The following is a 17,859-nucleotide window of genomic DNA, read 5'->3' as shown; positions in this document are numbered from 1 at the left end:
CAGATATCTCTAGCACATGATAATAGAAAATGGTGCTAAATTGTATGAAATGGCATTCAGCTGGTTTATGTATGAACAATAGTGCTGCCTATAGGTATATATGAAAGCAAAAGTTCTTATATGATGCTGTTATAAAGGAATGATGGCCATATCCTTATATTTTGGAAAACGATCCTCTCAGAATAATGACAAAGTTGAAGTTCAAAGACAGTGCCCCACAGAGTCCTACAAATTAATCTAAATAAAATGCAATACTATTGAATGCAAAAAAAATAAGTTCATTAAAAATTAAAACTTTGCATTATGAAATATGTTGAACTAAATTAGAAAAGATAGGGGTGCCAATTAAGTGTCTGCCTTCAGCTCAGGTGATGATCCTGGGGTACTGTGATCTAGCCTGTATCTCTGTTCAGTGAGGAGTGTCCTTTTCCCTCTCCCTCTGACCTTTATCCTGCTCCTGCTCACACACACACTCTCTATCAAATAATTAAAATATTAAAAAAAAATAGAAAAGATATCAAAGATGAAATTTCTCTGTAATTTTTGACACTTTCCTGGCTATTTTCATCAACTGAGAAATCCATCAGATCTGAGCTTTGTGTTTTCCAGGTTATCATGGATGAGCTTGTCACAGTTGGTACAGGGAGTAGAATTACTCTTGTGAACAACCATGGAAGCAGAGTCGGGAACTCACAGGTAAAGGAGTATAGTAGATTGAATTGCTCTGGATGTTCCTCAGTAGAATCCATAGGGGCCACAATGTGCCCCAGCAAGATGTGCAGCTCAGCCATGTCCACAGCCAGAGCCAGAGCCAGAGCCAGAGCCACAGCTCAGGCTTCCATAATGCTTGTTGTAATGGTGCATGGTATTAGGAGGAGTGGTTTCCATGGTGGAGCAGGAAATTTTTGTTCTCAATTTGAATGTCACCATCTGTATATAGAGTTTTCATATCTTCTGTGATGTATGAGGCAGTATGACCTCATATTTCAGGCAAAGTTTAATAATAAAGCCTCATGAAACACTTGTGTCAAAAAACAAGGAGATGCCCTTATAACACATATTATTAACTATTCTTCCTGGAATCCAATAATCATGTCACTTGTTAACTAGATTCTTCTTGTATTTTAGAGATCTTCTCACTCTGGTTTTGTTATTAAAGTCTATACTTAGGTTCCTTGAAATGTTGTTGATATTCAAGCCCTAAAAAGCCAATTTTCCTTGTTTTTTTTTTCTTAAAATAGTAATTTCTATGGCATATTTAGATATACAAGGAGCTGAGGGTACATCTATTTGAGTGAGGAAGTGATAAAAGTGAAGAGTTATCTGAAGTAAAAGATCTTTTAGGTTATATGATTTCTTTCCATCAGACAAACAACTCCTCACACCAAATAATATTTTCTATTACTTACTGAGGATGAACTGACTATATTTACATTAAAGTGCTAATATAAAGCTGCATTTTTTTCATTTTGAGAGTTTTATTTATTTGTTAGCCATGGCTTTCTATAGGAGTACACCATTATATTATGCAATTGAACATTTATTTAGAAATTAAAATATTCATGCTAGATGTCCTCCTTCCTCTACCTTTTGGGTTCTCATATACTCAAATTGTCTTTAAAGTCATTAGTGAATTTCTCCAGGAAGGTTTTTTGAAATAGTGGCAGAAGAAACATGGAATATGGCTTTCTCATATCTGCTTCAGCTTTCGGTTTGTTGCAGTAGCATATTAAACATAGCACATATCTGAAAAACTCTAATATGTATTCATGGGACTATCTAATAGGCAAATAGATAAACTACAAAAATAGTTTGGGGCTCATGTACCTCTTGAAAGCATCTTTGGATTCCACAGGTGTCAACAGACCACAAGCCTTGGTCTAGAGCTGTGTTCTTCAAACTTTTAAGAAAGAAAGCTAAACCAGTAGTATTTGGAACCTGTATCCAAAATTTGAATATAGCTATTTATTGATAATTTTTTACATGCATTACTTACTGGTAAATAATCATTGAATATAAAACATATAACATTATTTATATAATAAGAGCTCACATTATGATAGGTTTTGCTTTAACATGTTAGAAAATTTTTAAGTTTTTGTCATATAAAGATCTGAAGTTTTGGTTCTAAAGCAGTTTGTTGTGATTATTAGAAAAATGTATTATTTATTATACTCACATCTTTTTTTAATTTTTTAAATCAATCTGAATCCCATTATTTAGTTATACAGTTTATTTTTGAAATTTGACTAGTAAATATATATCCTCCTTAACTTCAACAGTTTGTTTTTACAAATTTATTTGAGAAGGCTTTGTTTTTATACAAATGGGGTCAAAACTCTCTTCAACTCTTCATTTGGAAAAATTTAAAACCTGGAATGCCTGGGTGGCTCAGCACTTGAGTATTTGCTTTTGGCTCAGGGTGTGATCCCAAAGTCTGGGGATTGAGTCCAACATTGGGCTCCCTGCATGGAGCCCACTTCTCTCCCTGCCTGTGTCTCTGTGTCTCTCGTGAATAAATAAATAAAATCTAAAAAACTTAAAAAATAAAAATTTAAAAATCTTAGAATATCCTATTTTCACATTTTAATATTGCATAGATATTAGTGTCTTACAGATGGTACATCTATATAAAACTCAGTAATGTGAGGCATCTGGGTAGCTCAGGTCATGATCTCGGAGTTCTGGGATTGAGCCCTGAGTCTGGCTCCCTGCTCAGTGGGGAGTTGGCTTCTCCTTCTCCCTCTTGCTTTCCCTCTCTCTCTCCCTCTCCTTCTCCCTCTCCCTCTCCTTCTCCCTCTCCCACTTCCTCTCCCTCTCCCTTCCTTCTGCTCATTGTCTCTCTGTCTCAAATAAATAAATAAAATCTTAAAAAAAAAACCAACTCAACAACTCATTAACATGACAATGGAAACAATATCAAATAATCATTTACAAAATGTTCTGTTCCTAACACAGCAGTGTGCCTGGCATGTTTTACACACCAGGTATTGAACAAATGAGACTTAAAAAACATATGAAATGGACTTCATAATCAAACTGATCTTACGTAAAGAGATTTGCTAAAGGCAGCTGGGTTCTCAAGACTGGTACAGCACTCCCTATGTCCAATTCCTGGTTGGACATGAATTCTATATGAATGACATCAGGCATCTAAGAAGCTTTCTTATGAAGCTACCAGAAACCAGACGCCTGGAAAACTCATAGAAGCACCACTTAAAATATGGGTGTGTTCCTCTGTGTTCTAGGAAAACGAGGGCAGACAGCCAGCTCTGTGCAGCTATCAGAATTCAGGTGTGTTTTGAATTATTTGGCCTATGAATTAAAGAGAAGCCAAATTTATTGAGGAGGAAGCAATCAACTGTGTCATGTGGAAGCTCAGCTTTAAATAGTGTGGGAAATATGCAGAGGGATTAAAAAAGAACAGAAAAAAACAAATGGAAGAAAGTAGCATCTTTCCCTGGGGATAGTTACTACACACATATTTTTATCTTATAATCATCCATATGCAGAAATGACAGTGAAAATAAATAAATGTGAAAGCATATCATCTTTGCAAAAAGATTAAATTTATTGAAGGAAGTACTTAGTGATCAAGGGGAGACTTCTGTTGCATTTTAAAAGATATTCTTAAAAAAAATAAAATATATTCTTTAAGAAAGATCATAAAGAATATACGATGGAACGAGAGAAAGATGACATCTCTGCTTCTTTCATGATAGCCTAGATTTAGATTTTTACTATTTTAAAGAGACAGGATGGGATGAACAAGACCAGCAGCAGAATTCATGTTTCACAGGATGACAAATCTAGTGAGTCCAGGCATTCTAGAATTTTTCAGTGGAATCCATATGACCAATATCTTCCATAGCAAGATGGGTGGCATCAGCCATATCTGTAGCCGTGATACCCATGATAGCCAAAGCAGTAGCCACAGCTGTAGCCATGGCCAAGCCCACCAGAGCCACACAGCCCCCATAGTAGTTGCTGTAGTAGGTCGTGTATCAGGGTGAATGGTGCAGAAGAGGAAGATGACTGAATATCACTCCCTTCATAAGATCTATAATTCTTCAGTGTAGATGTGGCAAGTCACAGGTAATGTTGCCCTTATTAGAAGTTATTTCTCATTAACTAGAGCAACACCAAAAACAAAATTCTCACGAATCTCTCATTTCATTGGGCATTGGGACGCCTTCATAGCCAAAACTACTCTGCGGTTGGGTCAAGATTTTCACAGTCAAATCATGTGCATCGAACAACAGATATCTGACTTGATTTTCTCATTGAGGACTCAAATTTCAATTCCATAATGAAATTCTATGAAATCACAAAAACTATGCAAAACTGCAATTGACGCAAATTGTTTTGAGTGTATTAATAATCTCAAATTCATCTGCCCCTTGCAGTTGAAAAAGTTACTCTTGTTTAGCTTTGGAAAAATCAAAGTGCTAAAGGGTAAGTTTTATTTAAAGAATGGGATATATGTTTCCTTTTAGATAAAACTCATTTTATCTTAAATACATAATTCAGGTAACATTTTTTGAAAGATTTTATTTATTTGAGAGAGAGAGGAGAGAAAAAGAGACAGAGAGAGCCCGATTGGGTGGAGGGGCAGAGGGAGAGGGAGGGGGAGAAACAGGTTCCCCGCTGAGCAGGGAGCCAGACCTGGGACTGGATCCCAGGACCCTGGGATTATTACCTGAGCTGAAGGCAGACATTTAACCAACTGAACTACCTAGGTATCTCTTAGGCAACATTTTTATAAGATAAAACTTTACAGGTGTACAAATATGCTTTATTTTCATATTTTACCAAATTCTATCTTGAGTTACCATTTCCAGTAGATAAAACATTTATTCTTGTCCCTTCTGGGTAAATAACAAAATTCACTGACATTCTAGTCTGCAGAATGAAAGCTCAATTGAATTAAAAGTTTCACCAACTCCACCTTCTCCTGAGTGGACTCTAATGTGCAGACAGATGCTACTGATCAGAAGGGAGCACCTTCATCTGTCCTGCGCTGACACCTATGTTTACATAGCACATATTGCCATTTCCCATTGCCATTAGCCAAAAGCTCCTCTGGTCAATCCATTACCTGCTATTCAGTGCTGCATCTTTGTGGCTTTACAGCCAGGAATGTTTTTTATTGTGCTAGGGAGCATAATGAATCTGAACTCAAATCCAACTGGGTAGGCACCAATTGTTATATTCTCTTCTTGCTTGTGTTATATTTGTTGGCCACTCATGGGACTTGCTCCTTCTCAGGAAAATTAGAGAATGCTTTTTTTCTACTTTTAGATACACAGTCATAAGGTAGAGTCCTTTCCTTTGGCTGCAATGACCCAAGACCCCCAAATGAGGACTTAACTGTGTCTGAGTTCTCTTGTTCAACTCATCCACTCTCCACTAAAGTTTATATTCAGGGATACAGAGGATGAAAGAAATAATAATAGCAAAGATTATTCTTCTACTTACCATGTGCCAGACACTGTTGGGTTTGACACGCACTAATTTGACTCTCGAAATTATCTTGTGTTATTATTATTATTGTTATTACTGTCCCATTTGCAGATAGAGCAACCGAGGTACACCATTATAGTGGTCACAAAGCTATAAGTGATAGAAGTAAGATCTGAACCCAGAGAGCTGATTTCAGAATTTTATTCATATCTCTTATGCTCTATGGACTCCCATGAGGTCATCTTACAAAGAACAGAAGATTAGAGGGCTATTTCACTTAATCCTCCAGTTAAGGTCTGAGCTTTTTTATATTTAAAAAAAAAAAAGAACCCTGACCATTAGTAATATATTTCTCATTGTCCAAGATGTTTTACCAAGACTTCATTGTTTGTTGATGAAAATTTATTAGTGTCATGAAAGGTAACTCTGCTAGTATTATTTTAAATAAAGAAATGCCTATATTCATCTTTGAGCCAAAACACAAACATTACAAATATGTTTAAGTATAAAGAAAACTCATTCATGAAAATGAAATTTTATAAAGGAAATAAAATCTCATTTCTATTTCCTGGCTATAGATTCAGGACATAAATTTGAAATCATGAAAAAAAATTGATGTTTTAAAAGTAGAGTCATAAAAGGAAATATTAATATAAGTGAGAAAGAAAAGCCCAGTTTTTTCAGGCCTTGGTGTTCCAGAATTTTAAACTATTGGCTTTTCGTTAATAGTCTCATGAAGTTGAGTGATACCTTTTGGCTTTTCCTAGTAAGCTACTCCTCATGTGAAAATAAGGAAAATCCCTAAAAGAAAAAATGTTTTGAAACAGAGAAGAAGAGATGGAGAATCTCAAATTAAGGCAGATTATTATGACCTGTTGAATGTCAGCCAAAAGAAGGCTGGTCGTTTGGTGGTTTGAGGTCAGAATGTCTAAAATGCTATTTCTTGTCATAAAGATTGGTTACAAATTGCTAACTTGAAGATCTTGTATAAGTAGGGTTTTGAAGCTAGGACAACTGATTCTTATGAATGACTCACAGATGATTCAATGTGGCTAAACAATAGCAAATGTCCTCATTGCCCCCAAAGCCTTACCCTAAAACCAAGGGTCAACAAGTTACTCACAGAGGTTTCGCAAATTAACCAATGGGATGACTTGTGTGGTGGATCCCACCCACATTGAGGGTATATAAAAGGTCTCTGCAGGGGGATTGTACACAGTGAAGTGACACTTCTCTCTTTCTCTACCTAAACACAACCTCAACAACCAACACCATGTGTGGCAGCTACTATGGAGGCTGCGGCTATGGAGGCTGTGGCTATGGAGGTCTGGGCTGTGGCTATGGCTCCAGCTATGGCTGTGGCTTTGGCAGACTGGGCTATGGCTCTGGCTGTGGCTCTGGCTGTGGCTATGGATATCGCTCCCACTCTCTCTGTGGCTGTGGCTATGGATGTGGCTATGGCTCTGGCTTTGGCTGGTACTAATTGAGGTTGCACTGGGAGACTCTCACCCTCCACACCTGGACATGGAATTTGCCAGTTTTGAGCTCCACATGCTCTGAGCCTTCGCCTTGGGTGATGATATCCTGCATGATCAAAGTAGTTCTGTCTGCTGTCACCTACAACCAAACCTACAGATTCCCTGAATTTGCTGCAGGAAGTGGGAGATGGTGAAATTTATCTGTGACCCCCACAGTTCTACTTTCATCAGGGTGGTGGTGTCAGAGCAACTGCCTGGATGATATTCATGCTGGAGCTTGTTTCTGTGTTGACCTAATAAATTTGTCCAATCCAAACAGCAACCCTGGTTTTTATGTCAGTCATTTGGTGCCTAAGATAACTTACAAACTTTTTTTTTCTGTTTTTAAGAAAGCTAATTTTTTCTTATTATTTTTATGACCATTGTCTTAGAAAAAATTTATTGTCCTTGTTGTCTTAGAAAAAAATTATTTCTTGTAAACTTCAGTGTCCTCCTCCTCTGCTACTGAGGGAATAATGTTATATGCTGGATAACTATTAACACTAAGTCAAATATTACTTATATGTTAGGTTAAGCATGCCTGACATATAGTACATAATAACAAAAAAATTAATTTCCCCAAACTTTCATATTCATGTTCTTTAAAATAAATGAACAATGTTGCTATATCCTTCTTTTCCTTTCATCTTCCATTTTAAAGGTATAATTTTAAAACAGGTATCCATTTGTTAAAGGTACATATTTTAAAGGTATGAAAGACATAACCCAAGGAATGGTTTAATAATCCATTACATCCCAAGCTGGTAATAAATTATAAAATTGTCTGGCATGCATAGTGGACCATAATATTTAGGTAACTCTATTTCAGATATAGGCTGAGAAGTTTCAGATTCCAATTTAAGATGTTGGATGAGGCTCTGGTCATACCTGAGGCTTAGGTAAGGAAAGAGTCACTTGCCGACTCATGTTGCTGATGGCAGATCTCAGTTCATTGTACTTGTAGGAATGAAAGACTCATTTTCTTGCTGGTATTTGGCCAGACACCCTTGCAGGCTGGAAGTCACCCTCAGCTGCAAAAATTTGCCCAGAGTTCTTGGCTAAATTTCCAACGTGGTTGCTTGTTTTTTCCGAGCCTTCAAGTAAGAAGAAAGATTCTAGTACAATGAATGCAAAGATCTTATGTGACATAATCACACACAGCCATTTACATTTGCCATATTTCATTTGTTACAAATCAGGACTAGGTCTCCCTCACACTCACAAGAAGGGGTCACACATAGTAATTCGCATCAGGAGGAAGGAATCAAGGGGGTATATGGAGAGTCAGCCTACCAGAGACTCAATGTAATTCATTTTTCATCATAGGAATTAGCAAACTGTCCATCATTTTCAGTGCTTTTCAACAACTTAGGTAGTGTTAGAACAATCTTTGGTAGAATTCTGACAGATCATCTGAATCTTGGCTTTTAGTGAATTATTTGTTAATATATATTTTTTTATTCCTTCCAAGGAAATTGGACTGTTTTTGATTTCTAAATTTAATGGTATCAATTTTAGTAATATATATTTTCCTAGGAAATGTTTCCTAGGAAAATCTAAGTTTTCAAATTTTTATATACAGAGCTCTGAAAAGTTGTCTCATATGGTGTTTAAAATTTCTTCTGTTTTAATGTTCCTTCCTATTATTTATTTTTTATGTTATTTCTGTCTCTTTTTCTTCATCAAGTTAGCAAGTTCTGTTAATTCTTTCATTTGGTTCATTATTTAAATCACCGTTTTTTTCCTGATTCTCCGCCTCATTAATTTCTGCTTTACTATTTATTATTTCTATCTCTGTGCTTTCTTTGTTTAGAAGTTTCCTTTGTAAGTGTTATAAAAATAATATGATGAATATTATGTCCTTTCATTTTTACCAATGAAAGTGTTCATGCTATGAATTCTTCTCTGAAAACTGCTTAAATACTTCTTATAAACTCTGTTATGGGCTATTTTCATTATTATTAATTATTTTAAAATCTGTAATTTAATTTGTATGACCTCTCTCACCCAAGAATTTTTTAATGGGAGGTTTTTTATTTTCCAAAATAAAGAGTGTTTTTATTTTTGTTCTCTTCACTATTTGATTTTGTTTTTAAAGGGCTTTCTGTTCTTTGTTTTTGTTAGCAATTATTAGTTTGTTGTCTGACATCAGATAGTATATTTTACTATACTATATATTTACTATATATATTTACTATATGTATTTACTATTTACTATTTACTATACTATATATTTTAGTATATTTATACATCAGATAGTATATTCACTTTTTGAAACTTACTAATGCTTTCAGTGTAACAAAGTATATGATCAAACTTTGTGCATGTTCTGTGGGAGCTGAGAAAAAGGTTCGTTCTCTATTACTAAGGTATAAAGGCTAATATATAACCATAAAAGCTACCTTATTGAGAATATTGTTAAATTGCTAATATTGCTACTTACTTTCCCATTCCATTTGTCTTGTTCTGAAAGAGCTGTTTTAACATTCCCTATTATTAGTGTGTTTCCATCTATATCTTGGCTTCATATGTCTATATCTTCATAAAGAGGGTGTGTGTATTATTTGACGTATACATGATAAGTGTAAGATATTTATTTTTCCTCCAAGTTTTTAGTTAAATTCTATTTAGTTCACATACAGTGAACATACAGTGAATATTAGTTTCAAGTATAGAATTTAGTGATTCATCACTTACATACAAACTCAGTGCTCATCACAATAAGGGCCCTCCTTAATCCCCGTCATCTATTTAACCCATCCCTTCACCCACCACCCCTCCAGCAACCTTCTTTTTTTCTATAGTTAAGAATATATTTTATGACTTGCCTTTATTTTTTTCGTTCATCTGTTTTATTTCTTTTTTTAATATTTTATTTATTTGAGATAGAGAGCACAAGCAGGATAGAAAGGCAGAAGGAGAGGGAGAAGCAGACTCCCTGCTGAGCAAGAAGCCCAACATGGAACTTGATCCCAGGACCCCAGGACCTGAGCTAAAAGCAGACAATTAACCTACTGAGACACCTACACACCTCATCTGTTTTATTTCTTAAATTCCACCTATGAGTGAAATCATTTTTTTCGTGTTTCTCTGACTGACTTATTTTGCTTAGCATTATATTCTCTAGCTCCATCCACTTCATTGCAAATGGCAAGATTTCATTCTTTTTTATAGCTGAGTATAGAAAACCCAGAAATGAACCTGCCACTCTATGGTCAACTAATTTTTGACAAAGCAGGAAAGAATATCCAATGGGAAAAAGATAGTCTCTTCTATTGAATAGGGGTGGGAAAACTGGACAGCCACAGGCAAAAGAATGAAACTGGACCACTTTCTTACAACATACACACAAAAATAAATTCAGAATGGATAAAAGATCTAAATGTGAGACCAAAAATAACCAAAACCCTAAAGGAGAACACAGGTAGTAACCTCTTTGACCTCAGCCACAGCAATGTCTCCAGAGGCAAGGGAAACAAAAACAAAAATGAACTATTGGGATTCATCAAGAAAAGTAACTTCTGCACAGTGAAGGGCAATCAACAAAACTCAAAGGCAACCTACAGGATGGGAGAAGGCATTGCAAATGACATCTTTGATAAAGGGTTAATGCACAAAATCTATAAAGAACTTATCAAATTTGACACCCCCCAAATGAATAATCCAGTTAAAAATGGGCAGAAGACATGAATAGACATTTTTCCAAAGAAGACATACTTATGGCTAACAGACACATGAAAAGATGCTCAACATCATTCATCATAAGGGAAATACAAATGAAAATTACAATGAGATATCACTTCACATCTGTCAGAATGACTAAAATTAACATAGGAAACAACAGATGTTGGCAAGGATGTAGAGAAAGGAAAACCTTCTTACACAGCTAGTGGGAATGCAAACTGGTGCAGTCCCTGGGCAAAACAGTATAGAGTTTCCTCAAAAAGTTAAAAATAGAACTACCTTTTGATCCAGCAATTGTACTATTAGGTATTTACCCAAAGGATACAAAAATACTGATTTGAAGGGACACATGTACCTGGATGCTTAAAGCAGCATTACCAACAATAACCAAATTATGGAAAAAGCCCAAATATCCACTGACTAGTGGATGGATAAAGAAAATGTGGTATATATGAGTAAGATATTTCTTGTGATTTATTTAGAATTTACATGAGAAAGCTCTCTTTTTTGTCATAGTTAATGCTTTTTTGGTCTGAATTCTCTTTGGTTAATATCAGAGTTTCTATGTTTTCTTGTGACATTTTGCCCAGATACCTTTGTATATGCCTTTGTTTTTGTTATTCTGAATCATTTTGTTTAAGTATATATGTGTGTATATATATATATATATATATATATATATATATACATATATATATACATATATATAGCATATAGTGATGTCTTACTTTATGAGCCAAATTTAAAATGTTTTCTTTAATAGATAAATGAAGCCAATTCATATGTATTGATAAGACTGATGTGTTTCAAAACTCAATACATTTTTTTTTAATTTATTTTTTATTGGTGTTCAATTTACTAACATACAGAATAACACCCAGTGCCCGTCACCCATTCACTCCCACCCCCCGCCCTCCTCCCCTTCTACCACCCCTAGTTCGTTTCCCAGAGTTAGCAGTCTTTACGTTCTGTCTCCCTTTCTGATATTTCCCACACATTTCTTCTCCCCTCCCTTATATTCCCTTTCACTATTATTTATATTCCCCAAATGAATGAGAACATATAATGTTTGTCCTTCTCCGACTGACTTACTTCACTCAGCATAATACCCTCCAGTTCCATCCACGTTGAAGCAAATGGTGGGTATTTGTCATTTCTAATAGCTGAGTAATATTCCATTGTATACATAAACCACATCTTCTTTATCCATTCATCTTTCGTTGGACACCGAGGCTCCTTCCACAGTTTGGCTATCGTGGCCATTGCTGCTATAAACATCGGGGTGCAGGTGTCCCGGCGTTTCATTGCATTTGTATCTTTGGGGTAAATCCCCAACAGTGCAATTGCTGGGTCGTAGGGCAGGTCTATTTTTAACTGTTTGAGGAACCTCCACACAGTTTTCCAGAGTGGCTGCACCAGTTCACATTCCCACCAACAGTGTAAGAGGGTTCCCTTTTCTCCGCATCCTCTCCAACATTTGTTGTTTCCTGCCTTGTTAATTTTCCCCATTCTCACTGGTGTGAGGTGGTATCTCACTGTAGTTTTGATTTGTATTTCCCTGATGGCAAGTGATGCAGAACATTTTCTCATATGCATGTTGGCCATGTCTATGTCTTCCTCTGTGAGATTTCTGTTCATGTCTTTTGCCCATTTCATGATTGGATTGTTTGTTTCTTTGGTGTTGAGTTTAATAAGTTCTTTATAGATCTTGGAAACTAGCCCTTTATCTGATATGTCATTTGCAAATATCTTCTCCCATTCTGTAGGTTGTCTTTGAGTTTTGTTGACTGTATCCTTTGCTGTGCAAAAGCTTCTTATCTTGATGAAGTCCCAATAGTTCATTTTTGCTTTTGTTTCTTTTGCCTTCATGGATGTATCTTGCAAGAAGTTACTATGGCCGAGTTCAAAAAGGGTGTTGCCTGTGTTCTTCTCTAGGATTTTGATGGAATCTTGTCTCACATTTAGATCTTTCATCCATTTTGAGTTTATCTTTGTGTATGGTGAAAGAGAGTCAATCCCATTTACAATTGCACCCAAAAGCATAAGATACCTAGGAATAAACCTAACCAAAGATGTAAAGGATCTATACCCTCAAAACTATAGAACACTTCTGAAAGAAATTGAGGAAGACACAAAGAGATGGAAAAATATTCCATGCTCATGGATTGGCAGAATTAATATTGTGAAAATGTCAATGTTACCCAGGGCAATATACACGTTTAATGCAATCCCTATCAAAATACCATGGACTTTCTTCAGAGAGTTAGAACAAATTATTTTAAGATTTGTGTGGAATCAGAAAAGACCCCGAATAGCCAGGGGAATTTTAAAAAAGAAAACCATATCTGGGGGCATCACAATGCCAGATTTCAGGTTGTACTACAAAGCTGTGGTCATCAAGACAGTGTGGTACTGGCACAAAAACAGACACATAGATCAGTGGAACAGAATAGAGAATCCAGAAGTGGACCCTGAACTTTATGGGCAACTAATATTCGATAAAGGAGGAAAGACTATCCATTGGAAGAAAGACAGTCTCTTCAATAAATGGTGCTGGGAAAATTGGACATCCACATGCAGAAGAATGAAACAAAACTCAATACATTTTAATAAATTTTTATAATGGCATTTGAATGGTTTGTAGTTTTTCTAGTGGCTACTTAGGTATCTTTGTGTATATAACAATTTTAAGGTACTAAGTTCTCTCTTCTTAGTCAAACTTTTATTATGTGATATACTAGTTATATTCATATTCTTAACTTCCACTGCTGTCTAAACAACAGAAGCTCAATTTATTTTTCTCTATTCCTCTTCTGCTACTCCCTTGTCTTTTAGTTTATCATTACTTTGTATCACAATATATTAGTGTATTATTAATCCTCAAATTAATCCCTGTGTTTGATTTGGTTATATATTACACTAAAAATATATCACTGCACACACATATACAGTCACATATATGTATGTATATACACAAGACATATATATATACATGCATATCTATATATCTATTTGTCTCCAAATTTTGCCGCTCAGTATAGCCTTTTGGGTGCAGAATTTCTTAATTTCTTCTATGCTGAAAACTGTTATTCTAATAAATTGTTACATGAAAGACAGCTTCATTAAATATAAAGTCTTAATGCTTGCTTTTATTAGGTTTTAAATGCTCTCTCTTCTGTCTTTGTATGTTGTCTTTGGAAAATTCTGATTAATAGTCTCATTTTTTATCCTTTGTAAATGATTTGATTGCCTAAAAGCCTTGAGTAAGCCTTTTTATCATTGAAATATAATATTTAAATAATATATATCTTATAATTAACAGTTTTAGATTAACATTCTATTACCATTAGGACCTGTTGATGGGTATATTTATATCAAACAAAATAAAATAAACACCAGAATGCATCATAAATATATATCTGAAAAGTAAAGGCAAAGAAAAAAGTCTTGAAAGTAACCAGAGACACTACACATTATCTAAAGAATAATAGCAATTTGAATGACAGCTGATTTATCATCTGAATGTAGTAATAAAAAATGGTGTAGAAGTTTACAAATGGTGAAAAAGAAGAACTGTCATCCATGTATTTTACATCTTGCAAAACTATCTTTCAAGAATGAAAGGGAAAATAAAAACATCCTTAGAAGGAAAAAAATAATTTGTCATTAGCAAACCTACATTTAAAGATTGACTTCAAAAAGTTCTCCAAACAGAAAAGAAATTGCTAAAGGAAGGGGTCTTGAAACATCAAGAAGACACAATGGAAAAAAAAACAGGACTATGAGTATCTATAATAGACTAATTTCTTCATTATGAGTTTTAGAAATCCTATTTGGTGATCAAAATAAAAATTATAACACTATAATCAAGGAAATACTATTAAAAGTAGACATGATAAGGGGATTGAAATCAAAGTAAATGCCCAACGCTTCACTTGTGGCCATAAATATTGATACCATTACACTGTTATAAGTTGCATATGCATATTGTAATACCCAGAGGAAGCATTATAAAAGCTATGGAAATATATACACTCAAAAATACCATAAATAAATTAAGATTCAATGCTGTAAGATGTTCAAAAACATAGAAAGTCAAGAAAAATAGAGTAACAAAATTAGAAGAAACAAATAGAAAAAATATAATAAAATGGCAGAATTCAGTGTTAACATATAAGTAATTACATTGAATATGCATAGTCTAAATACATGAGCCAAAAGATAGAAATTGGAAAAGTGGATTTAAAAAATCCAGTATTGGGATCCCTGGGTGGCGCAGCGGTTTGGCGCCTGCCTTTGGCCCAGGGGTGATCCTGGAGCCCCGGGATCGAATCCCACAATGGGCTCCCGGTGCATGGAGCCTGCTTCTCCCTCTGCCTATGTCTCTGCCTCTCTCTCTCTCTCTGTGTGACTATCATAAAATTTTTTAAAAAATCCAGTTTGACCTATCTATATTCTGTTTATAAAAAACTCACTTGAAATTCATTGACATAGGTAGGCTGCAAGTAAAAGAATGGAAAAAGTTACATCAAGCCATTGGTAATAAACTGAAGTAGGAGGTGGTCACATTAATCAGGTAAAATAGACCTCAGACCAAAGAAAATTACTAGAGATAAAGAGACATATTGCATATGGTATAAGGATTAATACATCAGGAAGAAATAACAATTCCAGTGTGCACCAACAGCAGAGTTTCAAAGTCAATGAATAAAAAGTGATAGAATTGAGAATAGAAATAGAGAAATTTACAATTACCCTTGAGTATTTTCAATTCACCTTCTGAGAAACTGATAAAACTAGTATGCAGAAAATAACCTGGAGACAGATGATCTGAGCAATACAATCAGCTAAAAGAATTTTAATATATAGAATTCTTCACCCAGCAATGAATATATATATATTTTTTCAATGAAAGTACATATATATTTTGAGGCCAGTCTTTAAGTTTTGCCCTGCCACCAAGGGAGTTCTTCTTAGCTGTCTTTCCTCCTAGTTCTGTCTGATAAACCAATTGGCTTATGGTTAAACTTGTTGCTGTCACGGAGCAACAAGCTGCCTCTTAATTGCTTATCCTCAAAATCTCTGTCATTTTCAAGCATACCCTTAAGCTTGACTTTCTTACACACTATTCTAAATAAACTAGTTTATTCGAGGGAAGGTTCAGTGCTCTCTGTTTTTATGGCTTGCCTCTTGCTTTGTGCAAAATATCTGAGCAACTATTCCAGAACTGGGGATAGGAACAGTTGCTTGTTCCTTCTCTTAACAGAGACACATCTGCATTACTAGCAATCACTGGGCTTGGGCGGTAGCCTCTAGTTTTTTAGGCTTGATACACTTGTAATGAAACCTCCTTCCTATCAGTGGCCTGGAGTGATGGAAAGCAAGATGGGGCCTCAAGATTGTTAGTTTGTTGGGTGATGGGTAGCACTTGGCACTACAACTGGGAACAGAGTAGATAAAGGGAACCACATGCCTCTTGGCCATGTTCACTTGGAATTTAGCCACTGCAACACAGAACAAGAAAGCATGAGATAGACGAATGGCCTGCCCAGATGAGAGAGATGCTGTAGCCTTTGACAAGAGTAGGGAGTACTATTTTGTGGATTCCTCTGTCCAGAGGTGAGCTTCTGCCATTAACTTGGAAGAGGGAGGATGGAAGAAGCAGATTGTGGCTTAAGTAGATCAAGACTGTCACTAAACCTACATTAAGTTGGTTTTCTTGAATGAATGTTTCTTCATTTGTTTTCTTTAGGACAATTTCCAAAGATTTGAATTTTTTTAAGTATGTAATATTTCTGAAAAAGGGCTGATCTCTGATGCCGCTTTTTAAAATATGATGGGGTTGAGTCGAAATCCACAGGTTCTCTGACGTTCTCTGACAAGGCCTTCTGTTGACCTGCCTTTTGAGATCCCTGCCCAGTATGGCAGGACCAAAGCCAAGCCTATTAGAAAAAGGACTGGGATCCCTGGGTGGCACAGCGGTTTAGCGCCTGCCTTTGGCCCAGGACGCGATCCTGGAGACTCAGGATCGAATCCCACGTCGGGTCCCGGTGCATGGATCCTGCTTCTCCCTCTGCCTGTGTCTCTGCCTCTCTCTCTCTCTCTCTCTCTCTCTCTCACTATCATAAATAAATAAAAAAAAAGAAAATATTAAAAAAGAAAAAGGACTTAGCTTTGTGTCTCTCCTCCCAGTTTCACTGCCTGTCAGCTTTTGGAGATGCCAGGGTGGCACAACACTATGCGTTGCTTGTTTCCAATTGATGGAACAGACAATTCTATATTATTTCTTCCTCTGGATGTCTTCAGGAAACATGCATTTTTGTAGCTGGTTAATAGTTTAACCAGCTTCATACTTTAATAGCCATCCAGAAAGCAATTTTGTATGGATCTTGAATTAGTAGTAGAGCCCCTAATTCTAACATTTGTCACTAAAAGTTTAGAAGGTAATGTTGCTTGGGACGTCTGGGTGGCTCAGCAGTTGAGAGTCTGCCTTCGGCTCAGGGTGTGATCCGGGATCTAGGATCGAGTCCCATACTGGGCTCCCCGCGAGGAGCCTGCTTCTCCCTCTGCCTGTGTCTGTGCATCTCTCTCTCTGTGTCTCTCATGAATAAATATATCTTTTAAAAAAAGAAGATAATGTTGCTTTATACTTTATCATTATTGATGTCATCACTAACACAATAATAAATGGAATGAATTAAGAAATGTCATTATGAACATCTTTGCTGATCATGAACCAGGCTACGAGGATCAAGGCTATATCTTCCAGCCTATACTTTGGGTCAGACTTGTGTTTTGTGAATTTGGTCTACCTAAGTCACTGCTTTGTTATGAATGATGAAAGGTTGTGGGGTTGAAGGCAGGCCAATATCAACACCTGTGAAAACTTCAGTGAAGCAGACTTAAATTTGGTCATCTCTCTGTGCCAACATGAGAATCATAGGTAGAATAGCTATGTGTGCAGCCGCCATGCATAGACTGAGTTCCAGAAGATATTTTGTCAGTGAGTGAAAAATAGCCATAATACATGATTTGGGGGAAAACAGTTGCAGCTGCCGGGAGCCACAAATTCAACTACTGAGTATCAAGAAAGAATGAGATTGGATGAAGTGTTAAGAAAGGGGGTACTGTTTTTACCGATGATTTTAGTCAAACAGCTATACTGAAGATGAGGTTTTGATGAGATCAAGATATA

The 17,859-nt window shown here is 35.9% G+C and overlaps 1 protein-coding gene across 1 annotated transcript; it reads left to right on the top strand.

Annotated features, from left to right (window-relative positions):
• Positions 1-3,875: 3,875 nt before the first annotated feature.
• On the top strand, positions 3,876-7,263 carry LOC111093444 (keratin-associated protein 6-1-like). The gene is made up of 2 exons (XM_038581731.1): positions 3,876-4,009; positions 6,688-7,263. Exons 1-2 carry the CDS (start codon positions 3,876-3,878, stop codon positions 6,944-6,946), a joined length of 393 nt encoding a protein of 130 aa, XP_038437659.1. The 3' UTR covers positions 6,947-7,263.
• Positions 7,264-17,859: the final 10,596 nt, after the last annotated feature.

Source organism: Canis lupus, chromosome 31, assembly GCF_011100685.1.
Source record: "Canis lupus familiaris isolate Mischka breed German Shepherd chromosome 31, alternate assembly UU_Cfam_GSD_1.0, whole genome shotgun sequence".
Taxonomy (NCBI): domain Eukaryota; kingdom Metazoa; phylum Chordata; class Mammalia; order Carnivora; family Canidae; genus Canis; species Canis lupus.
Note: the sequence above shows the minus strand (reverse complement) of the source record. Positions and strands in the feature narration are given on the sequence as shown.

Bases quoted from the DNA above. Each gene is read 5' to 3' on its own strand.
- LOC111093444 (XM_038581731.1), top strand. From the start codon at position 3,876: ATGGGTGGCATCAGCCATATCTGTAGCCGTGATACCCATGATAGCCAA. The intron at 4,010-6,687 runs GTGAATGGTGCA...TACACAGTGAAG, and splicing joins GTAGTAGGTCGTGTATCAGG to TGACACTTCTCTCTTTCTCT.